This window comes from Tachyglossus aculeatus, chromosome 22 (assembly GCF_015852505.1).
Source record: "Tachyglossus aculeatus isolate mTacAcu1 chromosome 22, mTacAcu1.pri, whole genome shotgun sequence".
NCBI lineage: Eukaryota > Metazoa > Chordata > Mammalia > Monotremata > Tachyglossidae > Tachyglossus > Tachyglossus aculeatus.
Window position 1 is genome coordinate 47,212,400 of NC_052087.1, and position 10,764 is coordinate 47,223,163.

A 10,764-nucleotide genomic window follows, 5' to 3' on the forward strand; every position below is an offset into this window, starting at 1 on the left:
CCGTGGGTCAGATAGTCATAATTCCCATTTTACAGATGAGGTAACTGAGGTACGAGAAAATGAAGTGACTTCCTCAAGGTCACATACCAGGCAAGTATCTGAGCTGGAATTAGAACTCAAGTCCTCTAACTCCCAGGATTGTGCTTTTCGTTCACTCATTCATTCATTCGATCGTATTTATTGAGCGCTTACTGTGTGCAGAGCACTGTAGTAATAATAATAATAATGATGGCATTTATTAAGCGCTTACTATGTGCAAAGCACCATTCTAAGCGCTGTAATAATGTTGTTAAGCGCTTACTATGTGCGAAGCACTGTTTTAAGCGCTGGGGGGGGAATACAAGGTGATGAGTTTGTCCCATGGAGGGGCTCATGGTCATCATCCCCATTTTACAGATGAGGGAACTGAGGCCCAGAGAAGTTAAGTGACTTGCCCAAGGTCACACAGCAGACATGTGGGGGAGGTGGGATTCGAACCCATGACCTCTGACTCCCAAGCCCGCGCTCTTTCCACTGAGTCACGCTGTAAGCGCTTGGGAAGTACAAGTTGGCAACATCTAGAGATGGTCCCTACCCAACAATCAATCAATCAGTCAATCAATCAATCGAATTTATTGAGCGCTTACTGTGTGCAGAGCACTGTACTAAGCGCTTGGGAAGTACAAGTCGGCAACATCTAGAGACGGTCCCTACCCAACAGGGGGTTCACAGTCTAAAAGGGGGAGACAGATGACAAAACAAAACATGGAGACATACATACCTTCAGAGAAGCAGCGTGGCTCAATGGAAAAGAGCCCGGGCTTTGGAGTCAGAGGTCATGGGTTCAAATCCCGGCTCCGCCAATTGCCAGCTGTGTGACTTTGGGCAAGTCACTTAAGTTCTCTGGGCCTCAGCTACCTCATCTGTAAAATGGGGGTTAAGACTCTGAGCCCCCTGTGGGACAACCTGATCACCTTGTAACTTCCCCAGCGCTTAGAACAGTGCTTTGCACATAGTAAGTGCTTAATAAATGCCATCATTATACCTTCATACATTCATTCAGTTGTATTAATTAAGTACTTACTGTGTGGCAGAGCACTGTACTAAGCGCTTGGGAAAGTACAATGGAAGAATAAATAGTGATCTTCCCTGCCCACAACGAGCTCACAGTCTAGGGGGGGAAAGACAGATGTCAATATAATTGAATAAAATGAGAGATGTATATGTAAGTGCTGTGGGGCTGGGGTTGGGGGCCGGAGGAGAACAAAGGGAGCAAGTCAGTCAGGGCGATGGAGAAAGGAGTGGGAGATGAGGAAAAGTAAGGATTAATCTGGGAAGGCCTCTTGGAGGAGAAGGGCCTTCTAATAATAATAATAATAATAATAATAATGGCATTTATTAAGCGCTTACTATGTGCAAAGCACTGTTCTAAGCGCTGGGATGGTTACAAGGTGATCAAGTTAAACTGTGAGCCTGTTGTTGGGTAGGGACCGTCTCTGTATGTTGCCAACTTGTCCTTCCCAAGCGCTTAGTCCAGTGCTCTGCACACAGCAAGCGCTCAATAAATATGACTGACTGAATGAATGAATGAATGAATTACTACAAAGAGAAGCAGCGTGGCTCAGTGGAAAGAGCCCGGGCTTTGGAGTCAGAGGTCATGGGTTCGAATCTCCGCTCCGCCACATGTCTGCTGTGTGACCTTGGGCAAGTCACTTAACTTCTCTGAGCCTCAGTTACCTCATCTGTACAGTGGGGATTGACTGTGAGCCCCCACGTGGGACAACCCGATCACCTTGTATCCCCCCCAGCGCTTAGAACAGTGCTTTGCACATAGTAAGCGCTTAACAAATGCCATTATTATTATTATTATAAATGCATTCAACAAGTCCTCAGTAAAAGCCATTAATTGATTAATTGATTGATTGATTGCCTGGCACATAGTAAGCGCTTAACAAATACCACATTGATTAAGAGCCCTATGTGGGACAGTTTCCAGCCTGATCATGTTGCATCAGCGTGGCTCAGTGGAAAGAGCAGAGGCTTGGGAGTCAGAGGATGTGGGTTCTAATCCCGACTCCACCACCTGTCTGTTGTGTGACCTTGAAGTTGTGTCACTTCACTTCTCTGTTCCTCAGTTACCTCATCTGGAAAATGGGGATGAAGACTGGGAGCCCCCCGTGGGACAACCCGATCACCTTGTATCCACCCCAGCGCTTAGAACGGTGCTTGGCACACAGTAAGCACTTAACAAATACCATGATGATGATGATGATGATGATAAGGCTTCGAGGGGGAAGATGGGTAGGAGATTACCTTTATCTGTTACCGAATTGTACTTCCCAAGCGCTTAGTCCAGTGCTCTGCACACAGTAAGCGCTCAATAAATACGATTGAATGAACGAAGGAGAATGTCGGTCGAGTTTGAGGAGGGTGAGCCCTCCAGGCCAGAGGTGGGACGTGGGCCGGGGGTCGGCAACAAGATAGAGGAGATGGAGGCCCAGTGAGAAGGTTAGCACCCGGGCAGCAAAGTGTGTGGCTGGATATATGTATATATTTATATATATATACATATATGTATATATGCATATATATATGTATATATGTGTGTGTATATATATATATACACACATATATGTGTGTGTGTGTATATGTATATATGTGTATGTGTGTATATATGTATATATATGCATATATGTATGTATATATATTTATATACATATATACATTTATATATACATATATACATTTACATATATAAAAATGTATATACATTTTTAGACTGTGAGCCCACTGTTGGGTAGGGACTGTCTCTATATGTTGCCAATTTGTACTTCCCAAGCGCTTAGTACAGTGCTCTGCACATAGTAAGCGCTCAATAAATACGATTGATGATGATGATGATGATATATGTTCGCACAAATTTATTACTCTATTTATTTTACTTGTACATATCTATTCTATTTATTTTATTTTGTTAGTATGTTTGGTTTTGTTCTCTGTCTCCCCCTTTTAGACTGTGAGCCCACTGTTGGGTAGGGACCGTCTCTATATGTTGCCAACTTGTACTTCCCAAGCACTTAGTCCAGGGCTCTGCACACAGTAAGCACTCAATAAATACGATTGATTGATTGATTGATTGGATTGTAAAAAGAGAGGAGTGAGTTGACGTAGGAGGGGACCAGATGATGGACAGATTTAAAGCCACCAGTGAGAGGTTTCTGTTGGATACGGAGGTGAATGGGTAACCACTGGAGATTTTTGAGGACGGGGGCGATGTGTTCTGAACGTTTTTGTCGAAAGATGATCCGGCCAGCGGAGTGAAGTATGGATTGAAGTGGAGAGAGACAGAAGGTTGGGAGATCAGCAAAGAGGCTGATGCAGTAATGTAGGCTATTTCTATTAGGCCTCACTGTTTCATTCCAGCCTGACCAGTCCAAGCTCGGAAAACACCCAGTTCAGTTAGGATCATCGGCGGGATATTTATTGAGCGAACACGGTGTCGGGGCTGGGCAGCGAAGAGACGGGGCCCCGCTCTCGGGGAGATGACGGTCTGAGGGGAGAGAGAAGGGGGGGACACTCGTGGCTCAGTACTTCTTGTCCAGGCCGGCCGGCCTGTAGCGGTTGGGGTCTCCTCCGCTTCGTCCGTGGCGATTGGCCTCCTGGTCGGCCCGCGAGTCCTCCACTCCCCTCCCGCTGGAGCCTCCCTGCAGGAATTCCCGGCCGTCGCTGGAAAAAGGAAAGCCGTGAGCGGATGGGTCAAATCCCGCCACATCCCACGTCCCGTTCCCCCGGCGTGAGTCCGCTCAGCTCTGGGGTGTGGTTGGGCGTGAGGGGCAGAAAGATGAATCCCATTGAGGAGAAAACCCTGCATAATAATTATTGTAATTATGATACTTCCGTAACACTTGCTATGTGCCAGACACTGTACTAAGCACTAGATAACACCCACCTCCCAGAAACTCCCCAAGTACCGTGCCCGGCTCGGCCCAAATTCAACGAGCAAGCTCAAGGATGAGACTGCACGTCACTCTGGCCTCAGTGTTCTCAGAAATCCTATTTGGGACCCATAATTTTTTAAAGTATTTGTTAAGCGCTCGTGGCTCAATGGAAAGAGCACGGGCTTTGGAGTCTGAAGTCATGGGTTCAAATCCTGGCTCCACCACTTGTCAGCTGTGTGACTTTAGACAAGTCACTTCACTTCTCTGCAAATAGTAAGGGCTTAACAAATGCCATTATTATTATTATTATTATGCTCTGTGCCTCAGTGACCTCATCTGTAAAATGGGGATGAAGACTGTGAGCCCCACATGGGACAACCTGATCACCTTGTAACCTCCCCAGTGCTTAGAACAGTGCTTCGCACATAGTAAGCGCTTAGTAAAATGCCATTATTATTAACAGTACCAGATTCATTCATTCATTCATTCATTCAATTGTATTTATTGAGCGCTTACTGTGTGCAGAGCACTGTACTAAGCGCTTGGGAAGTACAAGTTGGCAACATATAGAGACAGTCCCTACGCAACAGCAGGCTCACAGTCTAGATCTAAGCCCTGGGGTGGATACAAGGTAATCAGGTTGGACACAGTCCCCGTCCCACTTGGGGCTCACAGTCTTAATCCCCATTTTACAGATGAAGAAACGGAGGCCCAGAAAAGTGAGGTGACTTGTATGAGGTCACACAACGGAGAAGTGGTGGAGCCGGAATGAGATTCCCACTGATTCCCAGGTCCACTGATTTCCAGGCCCGTGCTCTATCCTCTAGGACACACTGTTTCCCCAACATCTTTTTAAACCCATTCCCGTCAGCTCCTTGGGTAGAGTGGTCAGGGGACATGTCCGGAATTGAAGTGTTCAACAAGAGTTCTAAACCACCAATATAGGCCCCCTTCCTCGTAGCCCCGTTCACCTATTGTTAACAGTCCATATTTCTCTCTGCTGCCCAGATCACTTCTCTACAAATATGTTGAGGACAGGTCACCCCGCTCCTCAAAAAACTCCAGTGGTTCCCCATCCACCTCCGCATCAAACCAAAACTCCTCACCATTCGCTTTAAAGCAGTCCACCACCTTACCCCCTCCTGCCTCGCCTCATTTCTCTCCTTCTACAACCCAGCCCGCACACTTTGCTTCTCTGGTGCCGCTAACCTATCAGGCAAAAACTCCTCACCCTGGGCTTCAAGGCTGTCCATCCATCACCTCGCCCCCTCCTACCTCACCTCCCTTCTCTCCTTCTCCAGCCCAGCCCGCACCCTCTGCTCCTCTGCCGCTACTCTCCTCACCATTAGGCCTCGTTCTCGCCTGTCCCGTCGTCAACCCCCGGCCCAGGTCCTCCCCCTGGCCCGGAATGCCCTCCCTCCGCACATCCGCCAAACTCGCTCTCTTCCTCCCTTCAAAGCCCTACTGAGAGCTCACCTCCTCCAGGAGGCCTTCCCACACTGAGACCCCTCTTTCCTCTCCTCCTCCTCCCCCTCACCATCCCCCCCGGCTTACCTCCTTCCCCTCCCCACAGCACCTGTATATATGTATATATGTTTGTACGGATTTATTACTCCATTTATTTATTTATTTTATTTGTACATATTTATTCTATTTTATTTTATTAATATGTTTTGTTATGTTGTCTGTCTCCCCCTTCTAGACTGTGAGCCCTCTGTTGGGCAGGGACCGTCTCTATATGTTGCCAACTTGGACTTCCCAAGCGCTTAGTCCAGTGCTCTGCGCACAGTAAACGCTCAATAAATACGATTGAATGAATGAATGAATGAACCTTCTCACTGGGCCTCCATCTCGCCTGTCTCACCGATGACCCCTAGTCCACATTCCGCCTCTGGCCAGGAACTTCCTCCCTCCTCAAATCTTTGAATCCCCCATTTCAAAGCCTTACTGAAGGCCCATCTCCTCCAAGAGGCCTTCCCAGACTAAGCCCCACTTTTCCTCACCTCCCACTTCCTTCTGCATCACCCTGATTTACTCTCTTTGCTCTTCCCCTCTTCACAGCTCCAAAACACTTATGATGTCCATATCTGTCATTTTATTTCATTTGCATTGACATCTAGTACAACAATTGATGTCTGTTCCCCGACTCCAAACTGTAAGCCTGTTGTGGGCAGGGAATGTGACTGTTTATTGCTGTATTGTACTCTCCCAAGCGCTTAGTACAGTGCTCTGCACACTGTAAGCGCTCAATAAATATGATTGACTGAATGAATGAACTTCTCCTCAGACCTCCCCTCCCTCTTTCCCATTCTGGGAGTCATTAGCCCCCGGGCAAGTTACCTGATAACTTCAGATGCCCAGACGCCTCCGGGTCCCCTTCGAGCGGCATCATAATTCCCTCGAGCGTGGAAATATTTATCGGAATTTTTATAATTGGCTTCACGCATGTCCCTATAGGCTCTCCACATATCCCAACTACCTGGAGAGAGGTAAGAAATTACAGAGTGAACGTGATTCCAAAGCAGCTGTGGAATAGGGCCTTTCCCCTTATTTCAGCTCTCTTCTCCATAGATCAGTCAATAAACCAATCATCTGTAAAATGGGGTTTAAGACCATGAGCCTCAGGGGGCTGGGTCCTAACCGATTATCTTGTATCTACCCCAGCACTTAGTACAGTGCCTGGCACAGAGTAAGCCCTTTTTTTTTTCAATTTTTTTTCCAGTGGTATTTATTGAGGACTTACAATGTGCAGGGCACTGTACTAAGCACTTGGAAGAGGACAATACAACAGAAATAGCAGACATGTTCCCTGCCCGTAATAATAATAACAATAATGATGGTATTTGTTAAGCGCTTACTATGTGCCAGGCACTGTTCTAAGCACTGGGGTTGATGCAGGGTAATCAGGTTGTCCCACGTGGGGCTCATTATCATAAATCGTATTTATTGAGCGCTTACTGTGTGCAGAGCACTGTACTAAGCGCTTGGGAAGTACAAGTTGGCAACATATAGAGACGGTCCCTACCCAACAGTGGGATCACAGTCTAAAAGGGGGAGACAGAGAACAAAACCAAACATACTGACAAAATAAAATAAATAGAATAGATATGTACAACTAAAATAAATAGAGTAATAAATACGTACAAACATATATACAGGTGCTGTGGGGAAGGGACAGTCTTCACAGTCTACATCCCCATTTTACAGATGAAGGAACAGAGAAGATCAGTGATTTGCCCAAAGTCACACAGCTTATAAGTGGTGGACCCGGGTTTAGAACCCATGACCTCTGACTCCCAAGCCCTGGCTTTTTCCACTAAGCCACGCTGCTTCTGAGCTTGCCGTCTAGAGGGAGAGACAGCCACTAATATGGATAAATAAGTCATCTAGAATGTATAATTTAAAGAAATATATAGAAGTGCTGTAGGGTTGGGGGGGGAGTGAATATCAAATGTCCAAAGGTCACAGATTCAAGTGTATAGATGATGCAGGAGGGAGACGGAGTCATGGAAAAGAATTAATTGGGAAAAAAAGGGCTTACTTAGCAAATGCCATTAACAAAATAAGCAAATAGCGCTTTTTGAGGGCAGACCACTGGGTTAAGTGCTTTGAAGAGTTCAGTAGAGTTAGTAGACATAATTCCTGACCTCAGGATCATAATGTCTTGAAGCATCATGGCCTAGTGGCTAGAGAAGCAGCGTGGCTTAGTGGAAAGAACAAGGGCTTTGGAGTCAGAAGTCAGGGGTTCAAATCCCGGCTCTGTCAATTGTCAGCTGGGTGACTTTGGGCAAGTCACTTCACTTCTCTGTGCCTCAGTTACCTCCTCTATAAAATGGGGATTAAGACTGTGAGCCCCCCATGAGTCAACCTGATCACCTTGTAACCTCCCCAGTGCTTAGAACAGTGCTTTGCACATAGTAAGCGCTTAACAAATACCATTATTATTATTATTATTATTAGAGCCCCGGCTTGGGAATCAGAAGGACGTGGGTTATCATCCCGGGTCTCCCACTTGTCTGCTGTGTGACCTTGGGCAAATTGCTTAACATCTCTGGGCCTCAGCTGCCTCGTCTGTAAAAGGTGGATTAAAACGGTGAGCCCCATGTGGGATAGGGACCGTGTCCATCTCGGTTTGCTTGGATTTACCCTGGCCCTGGAACACGGTGAGCGTTTAACGAAGATCACAGTTATTATTAATCACAGTTATTATTAGCTCACAGTTATTATTAATAAGAGAAGCAGCATGGCTCAGTGGAAAGAGCCCAGGCTTGGGAGTGAGAAATCATAGGTTCTAATCCCAGCTCTGCCACTTGTCAGCTGTGTGACTTTGGGCAAGTCACTCCACTTCTCTATACCTCAGTGACCTCATCTGCAAAATGGGGATTAAAACTGTGAGCCCCACGTGGGACAACCTGATCGCCCTGTATCCCCCCAGCACTTAGAACAGTGCTTTGCACATAGTAAGTGCGTAACAAATACCATCATTATTATTATTCTTTTAGACTGTGAGCCCACTGTTGGGTAGGGACTGTCTCTATATGTTGCCAACTTGGACTTCCCAAGCGCTTAGTACAGTGCTCTGCACACAGTAAGCGCTCAATAAATACGACTGATGATGATGATGATGATGAGCGGGAACTAGTCGGCAATAGAAAAGTCGGAGGTCAAGCAATTTGTGTCCCAGAAAGATTATATGGATAAAGTGTAGCAGCAGAAATAATACATTGTCGGGGAAGACGGGGAAAGAGAAACGTTGAAGAAAAGTGGCAGTTTGGGATCTTAAGTAGACAGGCGAGAGGAGCCTTTGGAAAGAAAATGTGACTTTGATTCCCAGTGGTAGTCAAACACCCAACCCCTCCCTGTCTGTGGCCTAGTGAGAAGAGCACAGGATTGGGAGTCAGAAGGACCTGGGTTCTAATCCTGCCTCCACCACTTGTCAGCTGTGTGACTTCGGGCAAGTCACTTCACTTCTCTGGGCCTCAGTTCCCTCATCTGTACAAGGGGGATTAAGACTGCAAGCCCTGTGTGGAACGGGGATTGTGTCCAACCCGATTATCTGGTATCTACCCCGGCTCTGTACTTGGCGTATAGTAAACGCTTAACAAATACCACAGTTATTATTATTATTATCTTACCTTGAGCAGCCTGCTTAATGAATCTTCCAGAATCCATAAACCAGTTTTGACTGTGGGCGCCCAGGGCCAAGGAGAAGAGGAAGAGGCAGCCGAAGAGCTTCATCGCTCTGAGCTGAAGGTCGCTGAGGAGGTAGAGTCAGAGAATCTCACTGAGGCTATTTTTTAAACTCTTTTTGGTAACAAGAATCAGGTCTTCTAGTTTCCCTGATTCTGATTTGGGGTCTAACCTCCTGAGAATTTAACATTCATTCATTCATTCTTATTGAGCGCTTACTGTGTGCAGAGCACTGTACTAAGCACTTGGGAAGTACAAGTTGGCAACGTATGAGAGGAGAAATATTCCAGAGGCCTCACTGAGGCTATTTTTTAAACTCTTTTTGGTAACAAGAATCTGGTCTTCTAGTTTCCCTGATTCTGATTAGGGGTCTAACCTCCTGAGAATTTAATATTCATTCATTCATTCTTATTGAGCGCTTACTGTGTGCAGAACACTGTTCTAAGCGCTTGGGAAGTACAAGTTGGCAACGTATGAGAGGAGAAATGTTCCAGAGGCCTCAATACATCGCATGCTTTAGGAGGGAGGGAGGAATCAATGAATTAAGTGTTCACTGGCTGCAAAGCACTGTACTAAGCGCTTGGGAAAATACAGTACAACAGAGTTGGTGGACAAAATCATCATCATCAATCGTATTTATTGAGCGCTTACTATGTGCAGAGCACTGTACTAAACGCTTGGGAAGTACAAATTGGCAACATATAGAGACAGTCCCTACCCAACAGTGGGCTCACGGAATGGCAGCCCTCAAGCATATAATACAAGAGGAAGGGAGGAAGGGTGCTGGAAGGCGGAGAGATGGAAAGAGAGAGATGGAGAGAAAGAGAGGGGAAAAGAGAGAAAGAAAGGAAGAGAAGGGCGAAAGAGAGAGATGATGATGATGGTAATGGCGTTTATTAAGCGCTTACTATGTGCAAAGCACTGTTCTAAGCACTGGGGGGGAGGATACAAGGTAATCAGGTTGTCCCAAGTGGAGCTCACAGGCTTCATCCCCATTTTACAGATGAGGGAACTGAGGCCCGGAGAAGTGACGTTGACTTGCCCGAAGACACACAGCTGACATTTGGCGGAGCCGGGATTTGAACCCATGACCTCTGACTCCAAAGCCCGGGCTCTTTCCACTGAGCCACGCTGCTTCTCCGATGGGGAGAGAGGAGAGAAATGAACCTTCTAGACTGTGAGCCCGCTGTTGGGTAGAGACCATCTCTATATGTTGCCAACTTGTACTTCCCAAGCGCTTAGTACAGTGCTCTGCACACAGTAAGCGCTCAATAAATACGATTGAATGAATGAATGAAAAGCATCCTATCAGCTAAAATCGGTTTTAGATGAAGAAATGCTTCGTCTAAAGAAAAACTCACCTTCCTTGCCTTAGGCTGAGCCGAGACTTCTGCTGCTGCTCACTCAAAAGGACCTGATTTTTATACCAATCCCCATCTTGTAGAAAAAGTAGAAAGATTAAAGTAAGTCTGGAAATTCCAAATATCTGATTCTTGCGAGCCAAGAAGAACACCTTGGGCAATCTCACTTAGGGAGCTCTTCCCATAACTTCCCTACTATATTTACTTTTTGTCTTCATTTTCAGTAAGCGAGTGGCAGCATCTGTCTTCTGTGCAGAGAAAAATAATATATTGCACAATTTAAGAAGAACACTATT

The 10,764-nt window shown here is 46.2% G+C and overlaps 1 protein-coding gene across 1 annotated transcript; it reads right to left on the reverse strand.

The window, feature by feature from the left end:
• Window positions 1–3,435: 3,435 nt before the first annotated feature.
• On the reverse strand, window positions 3,436–9,170 carry LOC119943339 (serum amyloid A protein-like). The gene is made up of 3 exons (XM_038764246.1): window positions 9,053–9,170; window positions 6,258–6,396; window positions 3,436–3,705 (listed from the first exon to the last, which is right to left on the reverse strand). The coding sequence occupies exons 1-3, from the start codon at window positions 9,153–9,155 to the stop codon at window positions 3,564–3,566; spliced, it is 384 nt and encodes a 127-aa protein (XP_038620174.1). The 5' UTR covers window positions 9,156–9,170; the 3' UTR covers window positions 3,436–3,563.
• Window positions 9,171–10,764: the final 1,594 nt, after the last annotated feature.

What these genes read in the sequence shown, in the direction of transcription:
- LOC119943339 (XM_038764246.1), bottom strand. Translation starts at nt 9,155, where the DNA reads ATGAAGCTCTTCGGCTGCCTCTTCCTCTTCTCCTTGGCCCTGGGCGCC. An exon ending in CATTAAGCAGGCTGCTCAAG is followed by an intron (nt 6,397 to 9,052) that starts GTAAGATAATAA and finishes ACCTCTCTCCAG; the next exon opens with GTAGTTGGGATATGTGGAGA. An exon ending in TGGGCATCTGAAGTTATCAG is followed by an intron (nt 3,706 to 6,257) that starts GTAACTTGCCCG and finishes TCCTTTTTCCAG; the next exon opens with CGACGGCCGGGAATTCCTGC.